This window comes from Grammomys surdaster, unplaced genomic scaffold, assembly GCF_004785775.1.
Source record: "Grammomys surdaster isolate TR1022 unplaced genomic scaffold, NIH_TR_1.0 220, whole genome shotgun sequence".
Taxonomy (NCBI): Eukaryota; Metazoa; Chordata; class Mammalia; order Rodentia; family Muridae; genus Grammomys; species Grammomys surdaster.
The window spans coordinates 8,243,940-8,270,838 of record NW_021604665.1 but is presented as its reverse complement, the minus strand read 5'-3'; the positions used below and the strand labels follow the sequence as shown (position 1 = coordinate 8,270,838).

The window sequence follows — 26,899 nt, the reverse complement described above, 5'->3', positions numbered from 1 at the left end:
GAAGGAAGGATGGAGTGAATGAATGACTGAGGTACTGAAGGAAGGATAGGGTGAATGACTGAGAGGTGAATGACTGAGAGGTGAATGCATGCACGGATTTCCTGAACCTCTGTACACTGTTCTCAGAAAGCTGTATCCACTGGCAGCTGCACCTTCCCAGAGGGGCAAAAATTTGGTTCTTAGGAGGTCCAGGACCAAATCTGAATCTTTGTGTGTATGAAGCACAGACAGATATGCAGCCCATAGATAAACACGGGGCTTCCCTGTGATTTGTAAATATTTCAGAGCTTAGTTAGAAAGGATTTCTTCAAAGATGGTGGGAGGGGACAACAATGGAAAAGAGGTTGTGAAACACCTCAAGTTCCTTATTTATACAACTAATGTGAGAACAGTGCTGTTCCATGAGGCTGCCTGGGGGTAAGAGACTAGATGTAGCTCTCTGCCAGGCTTGTGTTTATAAGCCCTTGAAGCACGTTGTCAGGCGTTACTAGGTTACTGGAGTCTACCCCTTTGCTGGCTTAAATGCTGGCTCTGATGTAGGATAGTCACAGTGCCATAGGTAGCACTCAGTAGCATGTGCACACTTTTCTTTCTTTTTAAAATCTCTATATACCTTATTTACTCATCTTCAAAGCAAGAATAATCATGACAGAGATTTTCACATGCTGAGGTGAGGATGGGATAGTTCACCGCACAGGAAGAGGCCGATGCCGCTAGTACGCTCGCATTTTATCACCCGTCGGCTCACACCGCTGGTGCAAACACCCCAAGTCACATTTTATGTAAGAATGTTATATGCCACCACTTCACAATTACTCACGTCAAGCGGGGACTCCCCTGGTGGCACCACTCAAACCTTTTATTTATAAAAACAAATTTGACTTGCCTGTAACTTTTGGTAACTCGGCTGTGCTTGTCTTTAGCATCTCAGGAACGTCCCTGAATGCTTAAGAACTGGCAGGGGCCATAGCATTTGAGCACACGAGGGGACAGGCTTTGCTCCTGCTGTCTTTATTCCTTGACTGTATGTTGACGTTAATTCACTCGGCTACCATAATGTTTATCTAAACATTTGTCCAGTGGTATCTGAATCTCCTCCCCATGTATGTTTTGATGAGATTTAAAAACCACCCATTTGATATGAGTAGTAGACAATTGTCATCTTCTTTTTTGATCTAAACTGAGACTGGGTGGCATGTGACCCAAAATTTCAATGGAAACAGCTGACCGTAGACTCTCTAAGGCTGGAAGTTCCTTTGCTTCTTTGTCAGCTCTTTTTTCCTTCCCCTGTGTGAGGGTTGGAGCAGGAGAGGCATCCAGAGAAGTGCACTCTTTACGTCAATGTCTTTGCCACTTTTTGGACATATATTGACTTTGCCCATTTCTCTCGTGTCTCTGCATCCTCAGTGAGCAAAGTTCATAAGAGAACATGGTTTCTGAGCATGCCCAGTCTACCCTAGGGGAAAATGAAGAGCTACCAGTCCAGTGTGATTTTCTGGGAGGGTTGGCTTATAGCACATTTTTCCGCAGTGCCCGCCTGTTGACTCTTAAAGCACCCTTTACAGAATTCCATACCAAACTTCAGTAGTTTGTGCTGTCATCTTCATGAGTGGCCCCTCTGGTCTTACCTCTCCTATGTCCTATCCAGGGCATCCCATAGACGACTTAGTACTAACATTTTCAAAGAACAGAAACTTGATGGGTTTTTTTTTTTTCTGTAAGTGGAATTTCAGCATCATTCCTCAAAACAAGAATATCTTCAAAAATTATATATATATATATGTGTATATATATATATACATATATATATATGTATATATATATATATATATCCATCACACTAAAGTTAAAAAACTATGAGTATCCCATGTAGTGCAATAGTAGGAGATTGTGGGGCCATGAGATGGCTCAGCAAGTAAAGACCCTTGCTGACAAGCCTGACTATATAAGCTCAAACCCCAGAGCCCACATGATGGAGGGAGAGAACCAAATACCACAAGTTGTCCTCTGACCTCCATAAGTGCATGCATATACATACACATGCACGCATACACACACACACACACACACACACACATACACACACACACACACACACATGCACTTAATTGATTTTTTAATTTGTTCTAAATAGCAGTGCATGTCCACTGTCTAGAGGTCAGGCTACCTGACTGTGCTGTGCTATTAAAGGTCATTAAGTCAGATTTCTTTCCAAAGCCTGAGGAACAAGAACTGTCCCATCTCAAAGGTTTCATAGGTCAGGGTTGATGGAGATGATGGGGAGGTGAGTTCACGGTACTCACTGCCCTGGGTGTAACATGATGCTAATGGTGGGTGGCACCCTTTCATGGAAGGATGTGGAGCCCCCTTGAAGAAAGAAGGAGAAAAACAAGGGAAACAGGGTAAGGACTTGGTATGGTCCATCCAAGTTTAATGTACTGATGTCCTGTATATATAATGAAACCAGTACCTATAGTCACAACCCAGTTATACAGAGCTACAGTTAAGACAAGTTGCTCCTGGTCCTGCTTGTGGCACTAGAAGCCATTGTGTATGTTGAAGAGGTGGGGATGAGAAGTGAATAAAACTTTATTTACAAACTACTAGTAATTTAGTCACTTTTAATGTAAAACTTGGAGTCTTCCAGTGTTAAGTCTTTCAAGGGCATCTCTGTGCCCTTTTCTCCTTTATGCATGAACTGTAGAAGCACACCAGGCACATGTCTGCTGCCCATCACCCTTGGCCCTGCCATGGCCTCAGATCATGATGGCCTCTATTGGGTGCACACACATCCAGACTTCAGGTCCCACTGCCCACATGCTTTCTGTCAACCCCATTCTGCAGCATGGCAGGGAGGAGGCTGGGAGTTAGGAATGTTGTCTACCTTCATGTATCATCCCAGAGCAAAAGGAGCTTTGAAGCTGTGGCAAACCCCTGGGCTGGAGAGATGGCTCTGTGGTTAAGATCACTGGCTGCATTTCCAGAGGACCTGGGTTCAATTCCCAGCACCTCCATGGCAACTCATAACCATCTGTAACTCTAGCTCCATGGGAATATGATGCCCAATTCTGACTTCTGTGGTCTCGGCACTCACATGGTACACAGATATACATACAGGCAAAACTCCAGGGAAAACATACAATAAAATAAATTATTTTTACAAGAACACTGCCTTCTCGGCTAGTGTCTTATCTTCTCCTGTCCTTTACACCTGCAGCAGGAACCTCAGCCTTATGGGCCGTATCCAGGAAACAGCTGTACACTGCTCTGCCCAGGGGTTCCCCAGACTTTGGCCCCTCCCCCTTCTTAAGGTTCAGACTCTACTCTCCTCAACTCAGACTAAGTCAACAAAGTCTCTGTCTGCGGTGTGACTATTCAAAAACCATAAACTCTCTGCTTTCAACCTGGGCTCTGCTATGAGTTTAAAAAGTCCAGCCAAAGAAAGAGACTGCCTCTGCGCTCTCAGCTCTTGGAGCAGTCTTTCCTGTAAGTGCCTGAGACTCGGAGGGTAGGCAGCCCTGGAGGCTATTCACTGGAAAAACACTCTCCTCTATACGTGCTGCAACACTGAAGAAAACAGGACCCATTCCTTCTTTCCTCCCTCTCATTTTTTCTTCTCTTCCTCTTTTTCCATCTCCTGTCTTCTCTGTCCTTTCCCTTCACACCCTCTGTTCCTTCTTCTTCTCTCTCCCTTGCTCCTCCCTCTGACTTTCCCCTTCCCTCTTCCTACCTCCTTCCTCCCTCTCTCCATCTCTGTTTCCCCTTTCCTCTTCTCTTTATCTCGTCATTCCCTCCTGTATTAGTCAGGGTTTTCTAGAGTAACAGAACTTATATAATACATATAATATGGAATTTATTGACTGACAGACAGGTACAGTCCAGCTAATCTGACAATGGCCTGCTGTGACTTGAAAGTCCAAGAATCTAGTACTTGCTCAGTCCACAAGACTGGGTCTCATCTGGTCTTCAGTATATGCTGGAATCTCAAAGAAGCAGGCTCCACTGCTGGTGAAGGAATGGATGTGTTAGCAAGGCATGGGCAAGCAGGCAAAGAGCAAAACCTTCTATCTTCCCTGTGTCCTTATATAGACTGCCAGCAGAAGGTATGGCCCCAATTCAAAATGTGACTTCCAGTCTCAAGATTGGGATCAAAGATGTGCTTCTTCAGGGTAGTGGTGGTGCTTGCCTTTAGTCCAGCACTTGGGAAACAGAGGCAGTCGGATCCATGTGACTAAGTCAGCCTGGTCTACAGAGTGTGTTCTAGAATAGCCAAGACTACCAGACAAACCCTGTCTCAAAACAAACAAAGAAACAAACAAAAAACAATGTATGTCTTTCCACCTTAATGATCTGGACTAGACATGGATATACCTACTTTAAACCAAGCCAAATGAAAACAACACAGCCCCCTCCCCACCCCACCCCCCAAAAAAACCCCAAAAAGCCTCATAGGAATGCCTTCCATTTCTGGATTTTTAGTTCATTTCAGACATGGTCAAGTTGACAACCAATACTAGCCACCAAGCTGCCTTTCCTACCTTCCCCACTTCCTTCTTTCCAGGATCATTTGTGGATGGCTTTATTTATTTAGTTTTTTGTTGTTTTACAAGATAAACATTAGTTCTTTTCTGTCAATAAGTAGCATCTGTCTAAGACTTATCAAGACTTCTCCTTTCTCACATCTTAGAGCATTTCAGGTGGAAACCGAAGAGTGAGTTTGTGAACTTTACTGATAATGAGTGGTTTTCTATGGCAAAAAACCTGTCAGGTAGGATAGTTCTAACTGCAACCAGTAGAGTGCCATATTTGGTGACTGACCATGTCTTCCTTCTGTAGATCTCCCGTTGCTGCTGTCAGTGTACTGTCTTTGAATCACCCGAGGGAGTCGTGGTGTGGTACTCCTACTGCACACATAGAGGTGGGGTGGAGTGGATGTCTCATGGCTATTTGACCTTTTCTGGGAACCAGTACTTTTTGTTTATTTTGTTTTTGTTTAGAGATGGGGGTTTCTCTGTGTAGCCCTAGCTGTTCTGGAACTTACTCTGTAGAACATGCTGGCTTCAAACTCACAGAGATCCAATTATTAGTGCCTCCCAAACACTAGGATTAAAGGTGTGTGCCAGCGCTGCACAGCAAGAACCAGTGCCTTAAACCCAGGTGTTAGACTTCATTGGTCAAGGGTCTGGGCTGCCTTAGTTCCTTAAGGAGAAGAGCAACAATGATGGTAAAAACGTATCAAGCAGTGAGTGGCCCCTGTGACCACAGCTGTCCTCCACATTAACTTAGTTCCATCACAGTGTCCTGCATACAACTAGTGCCCAGCAATGTTGACTGAATGGATGGTGCCAACGTGGAGACCTCTGCTGGCCCTTGGGCGATCATTAAGGCTTTGCAGGCTTGGGGAGCACTTACCTATCATTAAGAAGCATTGGGCTTAGCTGTACTGCAGTGCTTCGTCACAGGCCAAAGAAGACTCACTGTAAGCCTGGTGCCTCTGGAAATTTACTTACAAAGTTGAACCTGTAGTAACATGTACGTGTTTCGGAGACAGTCATTGCGAATCATCAAGCTTACACTGCGTCAGTCCTTTGCCTCCCGCAGGGAAGAACTGGGTTCCAGGAGCACGCAATGCTAGCTCCTCCTTCAGGTTCCTTCTCCACCAGACTTACAGATAAATAGAGGACAGAAGAGGGAAGTTTGCAACAACAGGGAGACAGCTGTTCAGTGCCGTGTGCTCTCTAAGTGGGTCTCTTCCCACTAGCATTCTTGCAACTTCTCTCATTCTGTGTTCAAGCACAAGCACGTGCAATGATAAACATCTTCCAAGTTCAGTCCACCATTGAATTGTGATGGTCTCTCTTCTTCCTGTCAGACTCACCAAAGTAAACAAGCTCAGGGATGTCCTTGCTTTTATTCTTCCAAGGCTACTACCCATAACAGGGCCCTTTGGCCTCTTCTCATTTCTGAGATAAAAGAAACGTGTGCTGTGTATTGTTCTCTAAGTACTTCAAATGCTAGGCGAAAGGTCAGGACTAGAGGAGCCTGGCTGGGATACCGTGGGAGGAGCTTCGGAAGGGCTGACCTTCAGAGCCCAGGTTTGCTGTCAGCAGCATCCTCCCGGCCTTCTCTGAGAAGGGGGTTTTTGATTTTGCATCATTTTGTCCATGGATTCTGCAGAGATCACTACCATGTCACAGCAAGAGTCTTGGGCTGGAGTTATGTGAATCACCAAAGTAAGTGGAGAAAAGGGCATCTGACTGGTTGTCAACAGGTATCCCTCCTTCTGTGACTCTACATATGACTTGTCTGTGACTCCTAAGACTAGAGAAAGATGTGCAAAACAACACATAGTAGTATCATCAAAGAAAATAGGTTAGTAGTTTAAAAAAAACAGGGGCTTTGGGGATCAAGTTCCAGCTCTGCCTACTCACAGCAGCAGCATAGACAGAAGCCAGGGTGTCATAGAAATCTTTTTGCACTGACACAGAGAGCATCAGCCCTCCACAGGGACACAGGTCTCTTAGAGGATCTACTGTTGCACCATGCTAATTTTGTGATTGCCAAAATTACCATTTAAGTAGAAGGCTCCTGAAGTGCTGAGGTAGATTCCCCACTGATAAGTCTACCACACATACTTTATCTATATGGCTTTTGATTGTCATTCAGTGCGTTATTACTATCTCTGCAGTTAATTCAGCTGGGTGTATTTGTGTATGCTTGTGTGTATGTGTGTGCATATGTTTCTGGATCCTTGTGTTTCTGTGCGTGTGTGTGCGTGTGTGTGTTTCTGGATGCTTGTGTTTGTATGTGTGTATGTGCTCATGCGTTTGTGTGTATAAAGTCAGAGGGCTGCCTCGACAAAGACACAGACCTGAAGTCCCTGTATATTGCTTCGTGGTACCTTATGGCCTGGCTGCTGAGCTGTTCTCTGATACTTGTAGGAAGAACAAGAGAGAGGGACAGAATCATCTAATGTGATTCCTCTGACTTCCTTCTCCACCCTGAGCCCCAAGCAAAGCACCGCAGACCTCTTCCTGGCAGAGCCCATTACAAGGAAATGCAGTTTAGTGATCACACTGAAGGCTCCACTAAGTACCATAACTGTCAGAACATCTGTTACAAGACTCTTTCCCTTGAGAATATGTGTATGTTTTAGAACAGGGCCTCTGGAGCTGTCTTCACTCCTGAACCTTTGCATCTAACAAATTTTATATACATATATGTGTGTGTGTGTGTGTGTGTGTATGTGTATATGCATATATGCATGGATTAGTATGTAAATCTGTATATATATAAACATAGAGTATATAGGAATATAAGCTACATAATACACATTTTAAAAATTATGGATAGTGTATCATAAGAATATTTGTTTTAAAGCAATTATTTAGTACATATGTGTACTTTTGTCATTGACTAAAGACAAAAGCAAATATCCATACTAATGGGATGGGTGTAATTTTATCTAAAAGAATACATCTTAGCTGAAGATTTGCTATTGCAGGACATAGAGTACATTCAATAATGTTTCAGACTCGATAGACATTTGATTTTATAATAATTCTGAGAATACTATGTTATATAATGGCAAAAGTGTTTGTACAGCTATTTCAAAAGAAATTTGAAATTCTATCCTAATCCCAAGCCAAAAATTATTTAATGATTTTTTTAAGTGAAACACAAGCAAGTAACTCAAACGTCAATTTTCAAAACTTAGACATGTTAAATTTTTTTTGTATTTCCATGTATGCATGTCTTGTCTTTATGTATATCATATGTATGCCTGGTGCCCACAGAGGTCAGAGGAGAGTATCAAATCCCCTGGAACTAGAGTTATGGATGGTTGTGAACTGCCATGTGGGTGCTGGGAATTGAACCTAGATCCTTTGTAAAAAGAGCCAGTGCTCTTAACTACTGAGCTATCTCACTAGCCCTCAAACCAAACATTCTAATACAATACAATCCAAATACGTACTAACTTGATACTTGCATGCTGAGGAATTATGGTAGGAAAGTATAAAAGTCTTTGGATTCCAAAATTAAACATTATGCATCTATCAGTGCAGAAGATTTCATACGTATAAGGACTTCCGTGATAGCCTTCATTCTTCCCAAATCTGAGGGGAGGTGTCTAGGCATGCTCATTAGTGTTACAGTCTGTGACAGAAAGCACATGCAAAGTGCACATGTTGTGTGTTCAGAAAGAAGACTGTAGCGAAGTCACATGAGCAACACAGGCAAGTGCTCCACGAGACATTCCTAATTCACTGTGCATTTAGCATTTTATTTTGCATTATTTTGTTGCTGCCTGTTAGAAGCCCTTTCCTCCTGCCAGGTTCTTTGCAGCCCACATGAGATCATGACCTACAGTTTCAAGAAGCTGAGTTTTACAGGGTCAACTTATTTATGTCCAGTCTCCGTTCATGATGAAATTAGAACTGATGAGGATCTTTAATTTTTGTGTTAATATGTGTGCTCCTCCCTGCCCGGGTGTGTACCATGTGTGTTCACATGTCCACAGAAATCGGAAGATGATGTCAGAACCCCTGGAACTGGAGTCACAGGTGGCTGAAAACACCTGATGTGAACACTGGGAAGAAAACCCAGGTCCTGTGTAAGAATAGCAAGTGTTTAGAACCACTGAGCCATCTCTCCAACCTGGTGACAAAGGACTTTAGATGAAATTATATTGAAATGTAGAATACAGAGCATGCTTTTTCTGTAGTCTTTCTGATCAAGTCTTCCAAAACAAAAGACCTAGGCTCCATATATATTCGAGTTTTAGATTAACAAACCCATCTCATATTCTCATGTGACAGGGGCAACTGAAATCTACATAGTTAACAAAAACTTCCAATGAAAAACAATTTTTGATTAATGTCAGTCCTTGGGACTAGAGAGCTGGCTCAGTTGTTAAGAGTATTTGTTGCTCCTGAAGAGGACCCAAGTTTGGTCCACAGCAACTGAGTGATGGCTCACAACCATTCATAACTTCAGTTCTAGGGGGATCTGACACCTCCTTCTGACCTCTGAAGGCACCAGGCATACACATGGTGCACATACATGCATGCAAGCAAGAGAGTCATAACACATAAACTTAGGTAAATCTAAACCAACCAACCCCAGCCCTGGCGTTGTGCGTTATTACCTTTCTGGTTTTATGTATACACGTTGCTTAGGGATACTCCCTTCATGACAACAGCTTTCTAAAACATACACCCTAGCCTAATGTCTAGAAGGGACAATGTTTTAATGCTCTGCATTAAGAATTTTAAAGAGCTAATGAGAAAAATCTACTCCAAGTAGCTAGGAATTAATGAGAATCAATTTTTTTCTCTAACACATTAATTTTATAGTGTCCTGGCATAGCTAATCAATACTGGGTTTATTAAACAAAGTATTTTGTTTTGTTTTGTTTTTTAAGATATTCTGGAGCGTGTACAATAACATCCCTCCTGTGACCAGCCTGCCTTTGAGATGCAGTTATCACTTAATGAGAGGAGAGAGGCGACCACTTTGGTAAGTGTGTATGGCTCACCCAAAGATCAAGCTGGGACAGCAACGAAAATGTCTGGGAACCTCATGAGGACCCATTTTGCCTATGGTGTGCCTCTAGCAGCAAGCATGCCCTACTCACCAAGGGCCCAAGCCTCAGGAGAGCCTCCCGTAGCTACCATAGTTACCTGATGTGGTATGAGGGCTCTGGACAGTTAGCTTGCCCAGCCTGAGCCTCTAATACCCATAAATCCTCACATCATTTAACCCTTCACAGATATTTACTTGAAAGGAGAATGAGATTCTGTCTCAGCTCATTTCTCGGTGAATGGTAGAATCCTAAATTAAACAAACACCAAGTAGTGTTTAGTGGGAACCTGTAGCTGAGAAGTCCACGGGTACGGCTGGTGTCCCCACATCCGGTTTTCCAGGTTTCATCCAGACTCTGGCACTCTCCTTCATACTTCCTTGGCTTTCTCGTTGTTGGCTGAAGTTTAAGTTAGACTTTCCCATTTATGGGAAGACAGATCTCTCTCTCGGGACTGAACCTAAAGCCTTATACCACATGCTAAGTAAGCACCGTACCATTGAGCTACATCCACATTCTTGTCTCCCCCTAACCCCCATCCTGTTTTTTGAGATAAGGTCTGACAAAGTTACCCAAGCTGGCCTTGAACTCACTTTGTAGCCATGATAAGCCTTGAACTAGTCATTGCTCTGCTTCAGCCTCCTAAACAGCTGGGATGACAGACCTATATCACCAGTATTAATTTACACCCTTCAAGCTTATCAGTTGTCGGCATTCTGTAAGCCACCACTGGCTCACTATGAGTCAGTTCTCCATCCCTGGTCAACCATGAAAATGAGGAAGAAACAATCTCATAAGCAAACCTAGGATCTTTAAACGTAGCATGTCTTTAAAGCTAGGATACAGAATCAGCCCTCTTACATAGAACTTGGCATGCTTTTGCTAGACAGGAAGAGGCTATTAAACCCTGGTCCCCCACATGAGCACCTGTTAAGTCTGTGACCCCAGGTTTGATGTAAATTAAATGAGGCAGTATCATGGATATGCTTTGGAATGTATAGTTCTTCAGACCTGCATAGTGGTTGCATCACTTGTCCATCCCCAGAGAGTCAGGGAGCCCTTGGGTACCACCTCCTTGAAAATGAGGACCTCATATCCCTCCACCCACCTTCATCCCCATCACTGCTAGTTCCATGTTGCTTCCTCTCTCATCTCCATTCCCTTCCTTTTTCATTCTTCTGCCTCTGCTCCTGATCACAGAACTGGGGAACGTTTACTCAGAAACACTTGTGTGCTTTTTTTTCCCCACATCGTTTATTGTTAAATGGAAATAGAAATACTCCTTCATCGTGGAGCTCGACTTTAAATGTTGTTCTTTGCTGTAGGGAGGAGGAGAGTAATGCAAAGGGTGGTGTGTGGAAGATGAAAGTTCCCAAGGACAGCACGGTAGGTCTCTGCTGGTAATTTCCCAGAACCACCTGGGCATGGGCTTGAGAGTGTTGTGCCTTTCAGTGAGCCTATCCAGAAGTCTCCTGGCAGCCCCAGGTCGAGAAGTTCACTTCTGCCGTTGGTGATGATCACTGAATCCTATCACCTTGAACATGTATCATTGAAAAAGACAGGTGTTGTGGCTCACATCTTTATTCCCAGCACTCGGGGGCGGGGGAGGGGACAGAGGCAGATAGAATTCTGAGTTCAAATTCAGCCTGGTCTTCAAAGTGAGTTTCAGGACAGCTAAGGCCACACAGAGAAGCCTTGTCTCAAGAATGTGAAAATGGAGAAAGAAAGAAAAAAGAGCTGGGCAGTGGTGGCGCACACCTTTGATCCTTGGGAGGGAGAGACAGGCAGATTTCTGAGTTCAAGGCCAGCCTGGTCTACAGAGTGAGTTCCAGGACAGCCAGGGCTACACACAGAGAAACCTGTCTCGAAAAAACAAAAAAAAAAAACCAAAAAAACAAAAAAAAAAAAGAAAAAAGAAAGGAAGGAAGGAGGGAAGGAAGAAAGGAAAGAAGGAAGAAAGGGAGAAAGAGAGAAAGAGAGAAAGAGAGAGAAAGAGAGAGAAAGAGAGAGAAAGAGAGAGAAAGAGAAAGAGAGAAAGAAAGAGAGAAAGAAAGAAAGAAAGAAAGAAAGAAAGAAAGAAAGAGTATAATTGTGCATCTACAGAAATCCTGCAGTGACATCGCTGTGTCATATAGCCATCAAGGTCTAGAGCCTATAAACGTTAGAGCAGAGCCTTCTGGGAGCTCCATGGCTGCTGTTCCCTCACCAGGTATGCCTAACACAGGCACACTGATCGGCCACAGGCCAGCAGGATCCTTCCCACCAAAGGCTCTGCTCTCCTGGCCAGAGACTGTGGAGACTATGAAATGGAAAATGGAGACACTTAGGGGTTCCCCATTCATTGGGGTTCATGGAGCTGGGCAAGCCTCAGCAGTCTAGATTTCTCGGGAGTAAAGCATAAGCCTTAAAAATGAACATCCATTAAGCCCTGGGAAAAGACAAAAAAACTCTTTTGAAAACAGACAAAATGATCTAAGCATGGAATTGCATCCCTCTGATCCCAGGAGGTATAAACAGAGCCAAGAAAATCTTGAGTTCAAGTCTTAATGTGCCATTCAGTGAGACCCTGTGTAAAATAACGAAAATAGGGGCTGGGGAGATGGCTCGTTTGCTAAAGTGCTTGCCACAGAAGCATAAGGGCTTGAGTTCCAATCTACAGGATCTGTGTGGAAAAGCTTCATGTGTCTGTGAATACCTGTTACCCAGTGTTACCCAGCAACAGGATCACCTTTGGGGCTTGCCAGCCAGCTGGTTGGTCTGGGTAAACAGTGAGCTTCAGTTCAGTGAAAGATCTTCACTCTCAAAAAGATAAGATGGAAAAGTGGCTGAGGAAGACACCAGAGATCAACCCCAGGCTACCACATGCCCCTGCACACACACACACACACACACACACACACACACACACATGTGCCCCTTCACACACACACACACACACATACACACACACACACACACACACATACACACACATACACACACACACACACTAACATGTATGCACACCCCAATCAATATATAAGTAATACAAATCATTAGAAATGAAATGGACAGAAGGGACTTTTTTTTCTGATTCCTCTCATGCAATTATACTCAAAGAATTAAAATACTTCTGGGACACCACACACATGGGTGGGAGTCGTCTCTCTGTGAGCACACATTTCAAGTTACAACCAGATTCATTGGTCAAGGCTGCAGATCCGATTGTTAACATTACAAACATGGAAAACACTAGAGCTGCATGGGAGCCAGGCAAGGCGTATGACACCCTGTGCCCTCCTAAGAAAGGGCAAGCAGAAAACAGGGAAGTGCAAGAGACTCCTAGATTTTCTTAAACCTCACCCAGTGCTCCCTCATGTGCGTTACCTCACGTATTTGCTGATTTATTTTGAGGTGATGGGGAGCAACCCCGAAGCCTTGTATATTTATTTGCCTTATTTACTCACCCTAGACTTGGAACTCAGTGGAAGCCGCCATGGTACTCGCACCCATAGAAAACTGTTGAAGGCAGTTTGTTCCGGCCCACCCTGCCAGCTCACAGGGCCACATTCAGGCACTGATACACTTTTTGTCGGGACAGGTGCCGGGCTCTTATGTCTCAGCCTCCCCCCCATTAGAATTCTGGGAGGCTAGAGCTGCCTATATGCACAACAGTAGCCCGAAGGCACCCTCTCCATGCTCTCTTCTCCCACCCCAGCTTCGTCACTTAGGGAGCTCAAGATCAACGCTGGACAGATGGGAGAAGGAAAGGTCTAGGAAAGGAGACTTGAGCCTTTCTAGGAGTCCAGGTTCACCGTCAGCTCCCTAGTTAAACGCTGTCACCTAGGTCAAAAGAGAAGCAGCTGCCGCAAGCTCATTAGAATGTAATAATAAGCATTGTTACAGTTAATGTGTACTGAGCGCCTGGCATATGGATGCATGTGGCTATTTATGGCTCAGTCTTAACTCTTGAGCCCTCTTGTTGCAGTCACTGTGTGAAGCAGTCTCTGACAAATACTATGCTTGCAACATCCCCCTGAGGTCAGTTCTGTTGTTCTCCCTCCCAGATGGAAGCTGGGGCAGCTCATGGCCTGCTCAGGTCACAGAGAGTAAAGTGAGCAACTTCTCAGGATTCAGACTGAGCTCTGAGAGGCTTCAAAGCCTAGGAACCATGGCAAGGGGGAGCCTAGACCTTTTCCATGGGAACAACCAGGAGAGCCATTGAGCCTTCAGTGTCCTGAGAGTGGGTTCTGTTTACTTGACAGCGTTAATACATGTTCATCGAAGGAGCTCTGGTGTTTCTCATTGGCAGGAGGCAGAGTAGAATGGATGCACTTCCAGGGAAATTGTGCATGTACAATAGAACATAAATTTATCATTCAGTGTAAATAACCTGTCAGCAGTGAATGGAATTTTGCAAGTCTCTGGCATTCAGTAAATAACAATGTTTCTTAACATTCTTGACTGTAGTAACATCTTAAGTGGTAACATTTTAAGTACCATATCAACTGCAGGAGAAAAACAAAGAGAAGAATTTTACTAATGGCACTCAAATGTAATGGGTTTGAACACTTTGAGAGTTAAAAGCCATGGGAAATGAAGTGAGTTGAAGGCTTCCCCCACCCCCTCCAGTTCTTCTGGAGTTCACAGGAGCTTCACTAGCAGTGAAGGCCCTGGATCCCTTGAATCTGTGTGTGCAGAGTCATTTGCAAGCTGGTCTTATACTTGTTTGATTGCACATATACACTTTGATGACTTAGAGGCTCCAACTGGGGGTGGGGAGCTTGTGTCTCCTTAGCACCTGATGATAATTGCCTAAACGTTGCCTTGTTTTTCTTTTTATTCTCTAATACATTTAGTCTACAGTTTGGAAAGAATTGTTGTTGGCGACCATTGGGGAGCAATTCACAGACTGTGCCGCAGCAGGTAGGGAGGCCGCAGCCCATTTGTCCGTGCCCTGGGATGCTCGGTTCATGTCTGTTATTCACAGACCTTTGATTCTATGTCTGGTCCTTCTGCTTGCCTGCAAGGTATTGATTTTGTAACTGTGATGTAATTTAGACTTGTTTCTGTGGTGTGAGATTTGTGTATATAAGCACATGTGCATATTTATATGTGTACAGTCAGCCCTTCCTTTCTTAAGATCTTGCATCCATGGATTCACAGATCAAAACACAGCACGAACAGGATCTGAAATAAACACATACACACACACTCCTTATTATTCAAGAAGCAATGCAAACAACTTGCATGGCATTTGCATTAAATCTAAGTAGAAAAGAGATGATTCAAAAATAAGCTTGGCTTGGTAATATAGCTCTGTGGTAGAGTGCTCACCTGGTGTACAAAAACAAACTGCTCCAAAATAGATACCTAAATAAGTATTATGTGCAAATGACATTTTATATAAAGGTCTTAAATTGTCATGGTATGGAAGGGATCTAGAATTTATCTTACATAAATACCAAGGGGTGGCTATATATTACATCCATAAAAACATACATAAATGTGTGTGTATGTATGTATGTATGTATATTATGTATGTATGTATGTATGTATGTATGTACATGTGCCTACATTATTCCCTCTCAACAGTTGCAGCTATTCATCTAATATAAACAGGCAGAAAGAAAAGGTAAATCTTTATCATCGAGCTAGCATGATTTGTGGTAGGTTTTCTGTAGCTGCCTCATCTTTGGGAGGGGGACAGTGCCCGCCATGCCTAGTGGATCTGGGTAAATAGGCACAGTCTCTTCATTCTTCCCAGTTAATTCTCTTCCACTTGTTCTGCTGGCTCTGCACACAGAGAGACAGACTCTGGGGACAACAGTGTCTCACTGTTCTTACATCTGCAGAAGGCTTTGACATGCTAAGTAGTCTTCAGAAAGCCCCTCTGAGATATGTGTGTATTAAGGCTGGAACCATGGACCTTATGCTCTAGCCATGAGCTCCACCACACCCACATGTCTTCCCCTCTGTGAGCCCTTTTTGTTTATCACGGAACCATTCAGAGAGGGCTTATTGCTTGTGTTGGGGTCTCTTTTCTTCTTGGGGCTCTCTAAAACTTCTGAGGATACACTTAAAATTTTGTGTGTTTTTGTTGTTTTGTTTTGTTCTCTGCTGCTTTTGGTTCAGAGTTTTATCCACTTTCATTTCCCAGTTTGGTATTGTATTTTGTGGATTGGCTTATAACCGCTGGCACTCAGACTTAGGCTGTCTCTGAGAGCTCTTTTCACCCTGACAGACCCATGACCAGTCTCACATTGACCTGCCTGGAGGTTTGTGGGGATGCTCAACTGCCTTTCACACCGCTTTTACTCACTTCAGAGTATGTATTGAGATAAAATGGGCTTACAAGTGCAAATCTCTTCTGTTCTAATGGAGAAAAGCTAATAACTTTATATCGCCCAACCCGAAGTATACTCTGTGTGTAGCTCTAAACACAGAAGTCCTGGAATAGTCATGAGTAATAGTAAATACCCACTAATGAGCAGAGAAGGTCAATTCTTTTGTGGCTGACTAGAAAGAAGGACACTACTAACTATTAACCTTCAGCCCGTCCATTAACCAGCTCTGAGACTTGAGGCAACCAGCTAATCTTTCTCAGCCTCACTTACAGAACATTTTCAAGCAATGGCTCCACCTGGCCCCACTGTCTTCTGCTGCCAGGGCTCTGCCACAGCCTGCATGTGGCTGGCCAATTCTCCATGTGAACATTATGCATTTCACCATGGGCCTGCCTTCTCATAAGATCTGTGGGCCTTTTATAATGCTGTGCAAAAGGTCTGAACTCAGCTACTCCTGCCTGCCAAAAGCCAGGCCAAAGTGAAACAGTGACCATTTGTGCTGTTTGGCATCTGTTACTGACCTTACCCATTCCCAGTAGTGTGTGAAAGAATCATCCCAAAGGACTGGGGAACACTCACATCTCCCCCAAAACTGGGTCAGTGGTGTCCTGGCCCTTCTTAAGAGTGGAACACTGGGTCACCTCTTTCTTTAATGTAATAATTGCATTTTTACATGAAATTTATCATCTTATCTCATCTTGGTGAGATGAGAGATGCCATGAGCAAATACAGTCTTGCTTTTTTTTTAACTTGTGTTTAAATGTGTTGCAGGCATAGAAATGTACCTACATTATAGCTGTGAAGCCTGGCAACAAGTAACAAAGTCATCACATCCTTTTCAACAGTCTATATGTTTAGAAGCAGGGCATTGATGCTCTTTGCCCTTCTAACTTCCCTCCTCTTTCTTTTCTTCATAAGGTGCCATCTGAGTTGGTTCAATCCAACTTTGAACACCATAGTCTAATCCTGTCTGGTTTCGAGCACTTACATACATGTTCACAAGATGTCAGAATATGCACCATAGCCTTGATCAAGTTAATTCATAAAGGAAACAGGCAGAGAGGAAGGCAGGGAAGGGGTAAATGGAGGAGAAAGGAGAATTATTTTACAGAAAATGGTTTCTCTCAGTAGACTGGGTATGCCACTATGTAAATCATATTAAATAGCAACACATCCAAATGTCCAGGAATCAAGTAGAAAAACCAGTGGCATGAACATCTCAACCTCTGGTCGATGGCAAATTAGACAACACGTATCAGCTAACATAAAATTCCCTAACTGTGGTAGTGCCTCTCTCTTGCTTGCTACTTATTGGCACAGAGTATGCAGATACAGAGAGCTGTCTCTGTTTCATGAATGTGTCATGAACATGCAAAACTTGGAGTCAAAAGCCCAATTTCTATCCGTTTGCAGCCAATTAGTGTGGACAGAGCAGCTGCACAGGACCATAAAGGTACAGTAGGTTCATCATCCAGCTGCCATGCTCAAGGGCATCCATTCTAACCCTATGTTGGCTAAAGCCTCCATGATGCCTAATGATCATAGGCTGGGTGGGAATGGTAGGGTCACTCAGAAGATACTTAGTGTACCTGTAATGCTAACAGGTAGCTGTCAGCTCTTTAACCCCTGATTCAACACAGTCAGAAGGGGAATTGCTAGAAGGAAGCACCAGAGGGCAGAGCAACTAGGAAAGGAGCAGACAATGCACACAGAACAGAGGAGCTACTGGACACAGAGTCTGGGTCCAAAGAGGTTTGGAGCAGATCGTTCTAACAGGCCCAAAGCATTCATCAGCTTAGCAGGACGCCACAGAAAGTCTTACTGCTCTTAACAGAGAGGGCCAGGCTTCAAGCAAACAGTTCATCTGAGTTCACTTGGCTCTCAGAGGGCAGGGAATTATGCAACCTATTTTAGAAAAAGTCTCATCCAAACAGAGTCAGAAAGTGACAGAAAGCTTTGGGTAACATGTTTAAAAGAGTAAAATTCCTTATCTGGGAGACTCACTTGGCTTGAAAACTCTGTTTACTGAATCCCCGGCTAAGTACACAGCAGCTCTTGCTGTGCTGAACTGACTTTCCTTATCAGCCCCCACGGAAAGAAGTCACTCACGACAGGTCCCCCACGGAAGCAGTCACTCACGACAGGTCCCCTTCCTGTCTGTAACTCACAGCTAGAGTGGTGGGAGCATAGATGTGATCAGGCCAGCTTGTCATCATTTACCTACTTCTTGTCTTTCCCCCTCTTCCCCTCAGATGACGAGATTATAGGAGTCAGCGTGAGTGTTCGGGACCGCGAGGATGTCGTCCAGGTCTGGAATGTCAACGCCTCACTAGTGGGCGAAGCTACTGTGCTAGAGAAGATCCACCAGCTCCTGCCCCACATATCTTTTAAAGCAGTGTTTTATAAACGTAAGTGCTCCATTTCCGACCGCTGTTTTCGAGACCCTCCTGCCAGACTTGTAGAGATAGAAGCACATCACAAACGAGACGAAGGCAGGACCACTCAAAACTCTATTCACGCAGTGGACAGTTCAACACAACGCTCTCTGAGTGTTTCTTTTTAAATCAAGTTTAGTTTCAGAAATTAAAATGAGATTTTTTTTTTGTTCTTCCCTAAGTGCATGAATTGGAAAAGCAACTATACACCGTATTCATTATTTCAAATAGTTGAACCTGAACTTAAATTTGTCAGAAGAAGTGCTAATCTATTGGGAGTAATAACAAGGGCAAATGAGGAAAGTCACTCAGGGAGCTGGCAGGCAGATGGTCAAGCATCCGTCCCACACAGGGATTTATCATGTCCACCATCTGTATTTATGGGGGAGCTCAGGTATGATTGACAGTTCCTCATCGTGGTGACTGTGGCAGAGTCACCAAGACTTCCCATGCAGTGGTGCACACAACTCTTGGTGTAAACAGTGTGTGGACCCATTGTTTCCATTGTGATGTGTGTTCGTTCCCTTTGTGTGCTCCTCACAGACACTCATCCTTTTCATAACAAGAACATCTTAGTGTGTTGGAACCAGTGTTTGATACAGTGAGTTACAGGAAATGATTGACAGCCCCACAGACATCTGTGATGGATTTTCTATGTCCCAAACTGTTCTAGGAATCACTAACCCATGTTTTTTTTTTACTGTTATATTTCATTGACTCTAAGGTGCTTTTGAACATAATATACGGTATTATTTTATTATTTAATGAAAGAAAAAAACCAAGAAATGGTCTTCAGTTAAACCAGGATGAATTGTTGATTCTTGAGTTTTGGAGATTTGCAGGGGACGGAGCAGAGGCATCTTAGAATCTCTGAAATATACGTCATCATTGTCTCATTAGTCTGTTCTTTGTCAAGAGTTTAAAAATTCAAATTTTGTGATTGCCCTAGTGTTATAGCATCCATGAACACCCAGGTATTCCTGGGAAGAGTTCTGTAGGCAACAGAAAAGAATCAGGATCCACACAGGGAGACGGATCCCTCACTCTGTGCACTTAGGGGGTGCTGATCCTCTGAACTATGATAGAAAGTCTAAAATGAAAGAGGCAGAAAATGCATCCTGGAGCATTGCTCTTGGCTGTGCAGGGTGGAGACAGGACAGGCACATGAGTGTCATTCCTGTTCCTTAGGGACAGGTCAGCTCTAGATCACCCCAGATACCAATGTGTTTTCTTGTTTCCAGTCCATAAGAATAACCAGCAGAAACTGCAAAAGGAAGCATGAGCTAGCATCAAATTCAAGCAGGCCCATACTTGAGTCTGCCCAACACTTGACTGAGAGGAGGAAAGAACAGTTGGGAGTCGTTGGCTTTTTACTGTACTTGTACAGTATAACCCCAAGCAGTCACAAATGCCCTGCTTTCACTTTCTCACCTGGGTATCCAGATGGTTGGTCTCTGATGATCTCCAAGGTTCCTTCTGCTTTACAATTCTGTGAACAAATTGATAGGCAGCAAACTGGTCAGCAGCTCATTGTAAAGTGGATATCTTCCTAGATAATTAGGGCCCAACTTTAAAGCCAAGGTATAGTCACCCAAGAACGACCAAGGGCAGGCAGTTCACGGCTTAGCTGTTGGAGTGGCTGGAAAGAGACATCAGGGTTAGGGGGACACTAAGCAAGGAGAAAGAAAATTGCACCCAGGTCAGCTGAATCAAAGCTGAACAGACACCCTGCAGGTAGTTAACACTGTCAGGTATGTGAGTCAGAAGGAAGTAGCTGCAGGTCTAAGCAGAAAACTACTTTTTAATGACACACATTAACATTTACAACCTCAGACTGTGCACATAAAAACTTGGAATTCCCTGTATTATCTGACATGAAGCAGGCTGTCCTTCACTTGGCACAGTTGCTGGCATGTGTTATAGAAGTGATCTAGAAAAATGAGCCCTGGACAGAAACTGGTTCACAGGGTGAGGGACAGTCCCTGGTGAGTTAGGCTGGAAGTGGCCAGTTTATACCACCTCTGTCTTGTTAGCGGGATCCTGGCTTTCTGGAGTCTGCAGAAGCTATCTGGCTAGATGACCGAAATGAATCCCAGACCATCTGGTCCTGACCTCCAGCGGGCAGACAGGGAGCTGGGCATTGGCATTCCTATGATTTCTTGTCTATCCAGATAGATGATTTGAGTGAGAAAAATCACCATTTACACACGCACCCTCCCTAGTTAAAATTAACTTCCTTGGAGAGCAGAAGGCCAAAGGCCTTTATGTGGTATGAGCGTTATGGAGGGCAGGGGTGGAATAGCCCAGACCTGAAGCTGAGCCAGCCTCTCGGCTCCCTCCTGTCTCAGTCCTGCCATGTGGGTGCAGCAGAGAGCAGGCTCAACAGTTTCATAGAATTGGGAAAAAGCAAAACTGTTTTTGTGACTCGTGAAAATCGTATCGGTGTTAAGTCTGAGTACCCATCAGCAGCTGGATAGCATAAGGAAGTGCTTATTTGAGTTCATATTTTCCATAGCTTCTTCAGCAATCAGGAATTGCATGGATTACTACTAAAAGGTCTGCTGGCTCTTGGATCTGAGAACAGTCCTCTAATTGTTGCCCCAGGGATGACAAACAGCCCCCAGTGCTGCAGTGTATCTGCTGTCAAGTTCTGACCACTGACACTTCAGGATTTCAGCTATGGCTGTCCTGACCCTGTGCACCTCGAGATAGGAAAAGCTTTACATTGTCACTGTCTTTGGAGTCCTAATTTGCAAATCAGCATTGCTGTCATCCTGTGGCTCCTTACATTGGCCCTGAGACACAGTATATCTCACTGAACACCAGTCTATGTTTTATTTAGTGTCTTCCCTAAAACATCTTTCTTAAAGACAGGAATTAGCGTTGAGGAGTAAGCTCTGTAAGGGGATCAAGTTCAATCCCCAGAAATCACACTTAAAAATAGTAAGGGGCAGGGCCAGAGGAGAGGGCTCAGCAGTTAGGATTGTGTACTGCTCTTGCAAAGGACCTGAGTTTAGTTCCCAGCACCTAGGACAGGTAGTTTACAACTGTTTGAACTTAAGGTCCAGGCCTCTGACACCTAATTCTGGCCTCTACAGACACCTGCATTCATGTGCACACCCCCACACAAGTACATGTAACTTAAAAGTCAGTGCTTAAAGAAGATCACTGAGGCTAGAGAGATGGCTCAGAAACAGTACTTGCTACAGAAGCCTGAGGACCTGAGTTCACATCCCAGCATGGGAAAAGCTGGGCACCGCCACACACACTAACCTGTGTGGCACTGTGTGGACAGAGGCAGGAGGCTCACTGGTGCTCTCTGGCCTTAATCCTCCCCCAGGTTCAGTGAGGAAGCCTGTCTAAAGGAATATGTCAGAGAGTGACAAAGCAGGACAGCCAGCGTCCTTCCATAGCCTCCAGTCATCACAATCAGATACACGTACAGCACCTACATCTACACACCACATCCACATATGTAAAGATACAACACACACACACCATATACCACATACACACATGCACCACACACACAGATCTATACATACACTACATACACATCATATCCGCATTCACACACATATTAGACATGCATATGCATGCCGCATACATACATATATGTATATGCAGATACATATACACGAAGCATGCACACCACATATACATATACACATACACCATACACACACACATACATATGCAGACACACATACACACACAGAAGCTGAGTTTGGTGGTATCTACATAGAACCCCAGCACTGGGAGGGTGGAGACAGGCGGATCTCTAGGGCTTGCTGGCCAGGCTAGCCTTTAGCAAGTTCCAGGCCAGTGAGAGGTCTTGTCTGCAAACATAAGAATGGATAGCATCTGAGGAATATCAGGCAAGATTATTCTTTGCCCTCTCTCTCCCCTCACCTTCTCTCCCTCCCTCTTCCCCTCCCTCCCTCCCTCCCTCCCTCACTCCTTTTCTCCCTCTTTCCTTCCCTCCCTTCCTCCCTCCTTCCCTTCCTCTCTCCCTCCCTCCATCCATCCAATCCCACACTATCCCTTTCACATGCAAGTATGCCTGTGCATGCAGAACATACCCAAATAACGAAAATGTTTTAAAAGTTAAATACTCAGTTAGAAACTTGAGTTGTAAGAGATGGGCAGTTATTCTTGGGCAGAGGTTAGGTCACCAATCCTGGTCGTCCTGGGAGTTACAAGGTGTGTCCTTCCCAGTGGTTTATCCAGATGAATGGCTGCTTGTAGTAGCTACCTGAGCTGATCTTGAAGGACAGCTAGCCCAGCTGTGCTTCCTCTAGGTAGTCTGTATTAAAAACAAGAAAAGGAGGAGCTATGGAGGTGGAGCACTCATGGAGGTGGTGGAGCACTCAGCTGTGTCTCCCTTTATTGCCTGGAGCAGTGCGTGGAAGCACTTGGACTGAACACCCCTGGCTGTGTCACACCTTGCCTCATAATGGCAGGGAGACACCCCCTCAGTCAAACTTGGCCCTTTGTGTTACAGGGTGTCTCAGGGGCCTCCCATCTCTCATCTCCCAGTTTAAAAAGTCTAAGTCTTTGAAAAACATACTTTTTTATAGTCAGTTTCCTAATTAGTAATTCCACAAGACAAACCATGAAAATCCCTGAGGTGCAGGCTGAAGGTTGGGAAAAATAATAGATCCATTGATTTTATGGAAGGTGATGAGAAGCAGGGGGCGTAATATATAATTCCTACCCGCCTCTTGTGTGGTTCTGTTTTGTTTTGTGTTATTTTATTCTTGTAGGTAGGCTTCTGCATGGCTCTGTCTTGAGTCATGGGTTCCCCCCTTCCCATGCATTTTGGGGGGGCTCCTTTTAGCCCCTTAAAGCGTTTGCCTTGAGCCCAGCATACTCTCCTCATCAGCTTGGGTGGATGAGTCATGCCCCCAGGCACAGCAAGAAGAAACAGGCAGCAAGCCCATAGCTTGTTTATTCCTTGTTTTAATTTTCATTATTACGTTTCTCAGGAAATGCACGCCTTAGCTAACAGTTACTGGAAAAAAAAAAAAAAGGAAAAAAAAAGGTATTGAGTTTTTGCCAACATCTGGGGAAGCTGAATGAGGTGCCTAGCGGAGGGTTGGCCCAGCCTTTGCTTAAAGTTTTCTTTCCTTCTTTTCTTTTTTGTTTTTTTCTGTCCTTTAGCCCATGAAGAGCATCATGCTTTTGAAGGTGGACGTGGAAAACACTAATTGCACTCTGTAAAGAATTCTTTGTCCTTTGCTGATTGGTTTTGGAAACGGTCTTAACAGGAGGGAGAGTGAAGAGAAGACTTGCCGAAGCCCGATGCTGGTCCATTTAGAGTGGGTTTCTGTCCTTGCAGTCTGGGCGATTAGGACTCAAAGTGGCAGGTGGGGTTGGGGGAGAATGTGTGGGTTTCTGCCATCGTATCACTTGCTTTAAAAAGAAAGAAAGAAAGGAAGAAAGGAAGGAAGGAAGAAAGACAGAAAGAAAGAAAAAGAAAGAAAGAAAGAAAGAAAGAAAGAAAGAAAGAAAGAGAAAGAAAGAAAGAATTTTTTTTTTAAAGCTTTCCAAATTCTCTGAGTTTTTTTGCACTCTTCCCCCTCCCCATAAGATTCCTTATTCAGGGTAATTATTGTTTTCTGCACACCCTTTCATTGAGGCATAAGAATTGGGTTTCCCCTTCAGTGACTCTACTGTACCTTGTTAAGGAACATCTGCATAATCGCCACAGGACTGCCTGTGAAGCCATGGGGCACTGGGAGGAAGCCTAGCCTAGCAACACCCCTTTTCTGATAAGTTGTTGTGACACTTCCCTGCATACTGTGAGCTGGGCATTGTTTCTTTTGTGTGTGTTCCATAGAAAGCATACTCATTGACAGCACACACATCTTAAAACCCCTTTAAAAAGCAGTATAAGGAAAAGAAATTGTTGGTTTGTCTAACATGAAAACTTTCATCACAATTGGGGGTCAAGCTCCAAATCAAACTCTAGGCTTTTGGGGCTCACGGTGCAAGTATTTCTAACCAGAATCCCATATCTGACCTTTTCAACAAAAGCCCCATGATTTGTCTTGAGAGGAAACCTTATATTTCTGATTTATAGGGGAGGCAATGCATATAGCTTGTACAGCATAGAGCTTCTTCCAAGTTGCAGCATGTTTACCCAAACCAATTCTCACATCTTTTAAGTGAGCCCTCTGTCCTGCTCCTGTCACGTGTCCGTTCTGAAAACCAATGGCCTTCCAGCATAGGTGTCTTTCCCCTTCATCTGCACATTTTGCAGGAAGCACCTAGCCATTCACACAGATGCCCTTAAGTGCATCTATTCCTATGGACTGTGTTATTAGATATTGGATTATATTACCAAAGAGATATTGGTTTCAGTAGAAGAAGAAAACCTTTCAGAGTATCACCGCTCCTCCCAGACATTCCTGATTCCCTCTCAGCTTTACCCCACTCCCTGGGAATTTTCCTTCAGAAAGGGCTGCTCTCCTGTTGGCTTGGATTTAGAGCCCCAGACCAGTGTGCAGCTTCTATACATCTCAAAAGGGCGAATTTTTAATTCCCCCTGCACTGTGGGAAGGAGAGGTGGGGTTACTCAAAGCCTTCTGCATGCATTTGTAACTAAAATTCCCCCTTCAGATATTTCAGATGGCTCTCAGTAGCATCTGTTTATAGAAGTCATGGCCTCCACTTGCATTGCTAAACACACACAGCCAAAATAATTAGCGGTCAGAATTCAAGAGGTACTTCTTTTCCAAGCTTAGTCCATTAACAGTTTCACTCATAAGGGTGTTGGATCCTTCTAGAAAAATCCCAGGAAGTGTTTGTCTAAATGACGTGCATTTCTCTGAACAGTTTCTAAACTTATTTTAAAACTATAACTCAAGGATTTAAAAACTTATTCTAGACATGAAATTCCTTTTTATAATATAAGTATTTTTCTGATGGATTAGCACAAAGGATATAATTGACTTCAATATTATAATTGTCATATATATATATATATATATATTTCCATAAGTAAATAAATTTTGAGAAATTTTTATTTTTGAACTTTATTTAAAGCATTTGTGATAACATGTTCAATTTTTGCATGTATGTAGCTTTTGAAGTAAAAATAAAGTAAAATAAATAGGAATGTTAGGCTCATGTTAATGCTTTCGAGTTTCTATTGTTTATAAACACAAAACATGACAACCACACAAAGTAGTTGATTTGTTTTTTGTTTTTATTTTGTTTTTTTTTTTGTCCCAGTGAACTTTTGCACCTGTTTCTCTTTGGAAAATGCTAACCTTGAGAAGGATTTAACCCACCTGACGTTCAGAACCTGACTCTGAATTACTTTGAGTAGATTTTGTCAACTTCTGCTTTGGAAATGGTTTTAATTGAATCTTTAGTCATGACTGACTGAGAACTAAGCTGACCTAAGCAATTTAAAGCCTCTCGTTGCCTCCTGACAGAAGCTGATGCTTGGGGACATGGAAGCAACATTTTGGGCACGTGACTCAGTGTGAGAGCAGTTCAGCCATCTTGGCAGCTGCTGGGGCAAGTGGAGAATGCAGTAGAATCTTGGTCCTTCAGCCAAGTCCTGCAGGTGCAGCCCTGGCTGCTCTGCAGAGTGCTACACAGGAAACCAAGGGGTTTGCTTCCTTCTCCTGTAAGTCTTTGAGGCAAGCCAGGAAATCTGGCTGAAACCAATGTGTTTTCTCCTCTACCCTACTATCCCCTTGATTGACATAGTATCGGCTTTTGCCTCCATTGAGAGAGATGCACCCACTGAATCAGAAGTAGGAGCCACGAAAGACTTGTCCCTGAAACATTTCCGTGACTTCTGTGAGCGCTTCCTGGATGTTTTTAAGATGTTCTCTTTCTCCCTAGCCATCCCCTATTTCTGAACTGACTCAGCAAACATGCAATGCTGTAATTTAATTCATGGTCCCCTTGACAGGGAACAAACATAAGAAGGAAAACAAGACTAAGAAACCGTAAGGTTAAGTTCACTAGACTGTTCTTAGCCCCTCATCCTTTGCATGCCTGCACTGTAAATGCAGTCGTAAAACTTCACCATCAGAAGGAAGTTTAGATGTAATTGAGTCCAGTAGACACAATATACAGTATAGCAGCTAAGCGTTGACTGAACCTGTCTCTGACTGAAAGGTGGAGATCTAACCATCAGGAGAGCTGGGCATCAAAGTCTGTGAACTGTGATCTACACAGGCGTCTGTGTAGGGAAGAGAGTAGCGTCTGTCAGCCTATCCTTTCCTCCAAGTCATCCTGGTCAGCACTGAGCCTCTGACCTACTCTGGCTAGCATAACAACACATACTCAGATATCCTCATGACATCAGCTGCTAGTTCTCACTCCCTCTCCTGACTGAATGGCATTAGATTTGGGGTCTAGAGATCACTGTAGTGTGGCAGATGCTCCACTCCCCACGGATTCCAACTTTCCTATCTATGCACACAGTACTGACAGCGTTTGCAACGATCACATGGTGGCGCTGCCTTCCAGCTGACAGTTCTGGACCAGCGGTCCCGCTGTGTGTGTGGGATTCTTTTAAGAGCTTTCTG

General features: G+C 43.9%; 1 protein-coding gene across 3 annotated transcripts in view; it reads left to right on the top strand.

The window, feature by feature from the left end:
• Eif4e3 (eukaryotic translation initiation factor 4E family member 3) overlaps window positions 1-25,516 on the top strand; it is a 66,398-nt gene extending 40,882 nt beyond the window's left edge. For 2 of the 3 annotated variants that reach the window (XM_028773055.1, XM_028773054.1), the window contains exons 3-7: window positions 9,425-9,519; window positions 10,909-10,969; window positions 14,422-14,488; window positions 18,162-18,317; window positions 23,508-25,279. In XM_028773055.1, coding sequence (XP_028628888.1) covers window positions 9,494-9,519; window positions 10,909-10,969; window positions 14,422-14,488; window positions 18,162-18,317; window positions 23,508-23,554 — 357 coding nt within the window. In that variant the 5' untranslated portion in view covers window positions 9,425-9,493 and the 3' untranslated portion in view covers window positions 23,555-25,279. Of the gene's footprint in view, window positions 1-9,424; window positions 9,520-10,908; window positions 10,970-14,421; window positions 14,489-18,161; window positions 18,318-23,507 lie in introns of all 3 variants that reach the window. The other variant, XM_028773053.1, reaches the window with a different exon arrangement.
• The last annotated feature ends 1,383 nt before the right edge of the window (window positions 25,517-26,899 follow it).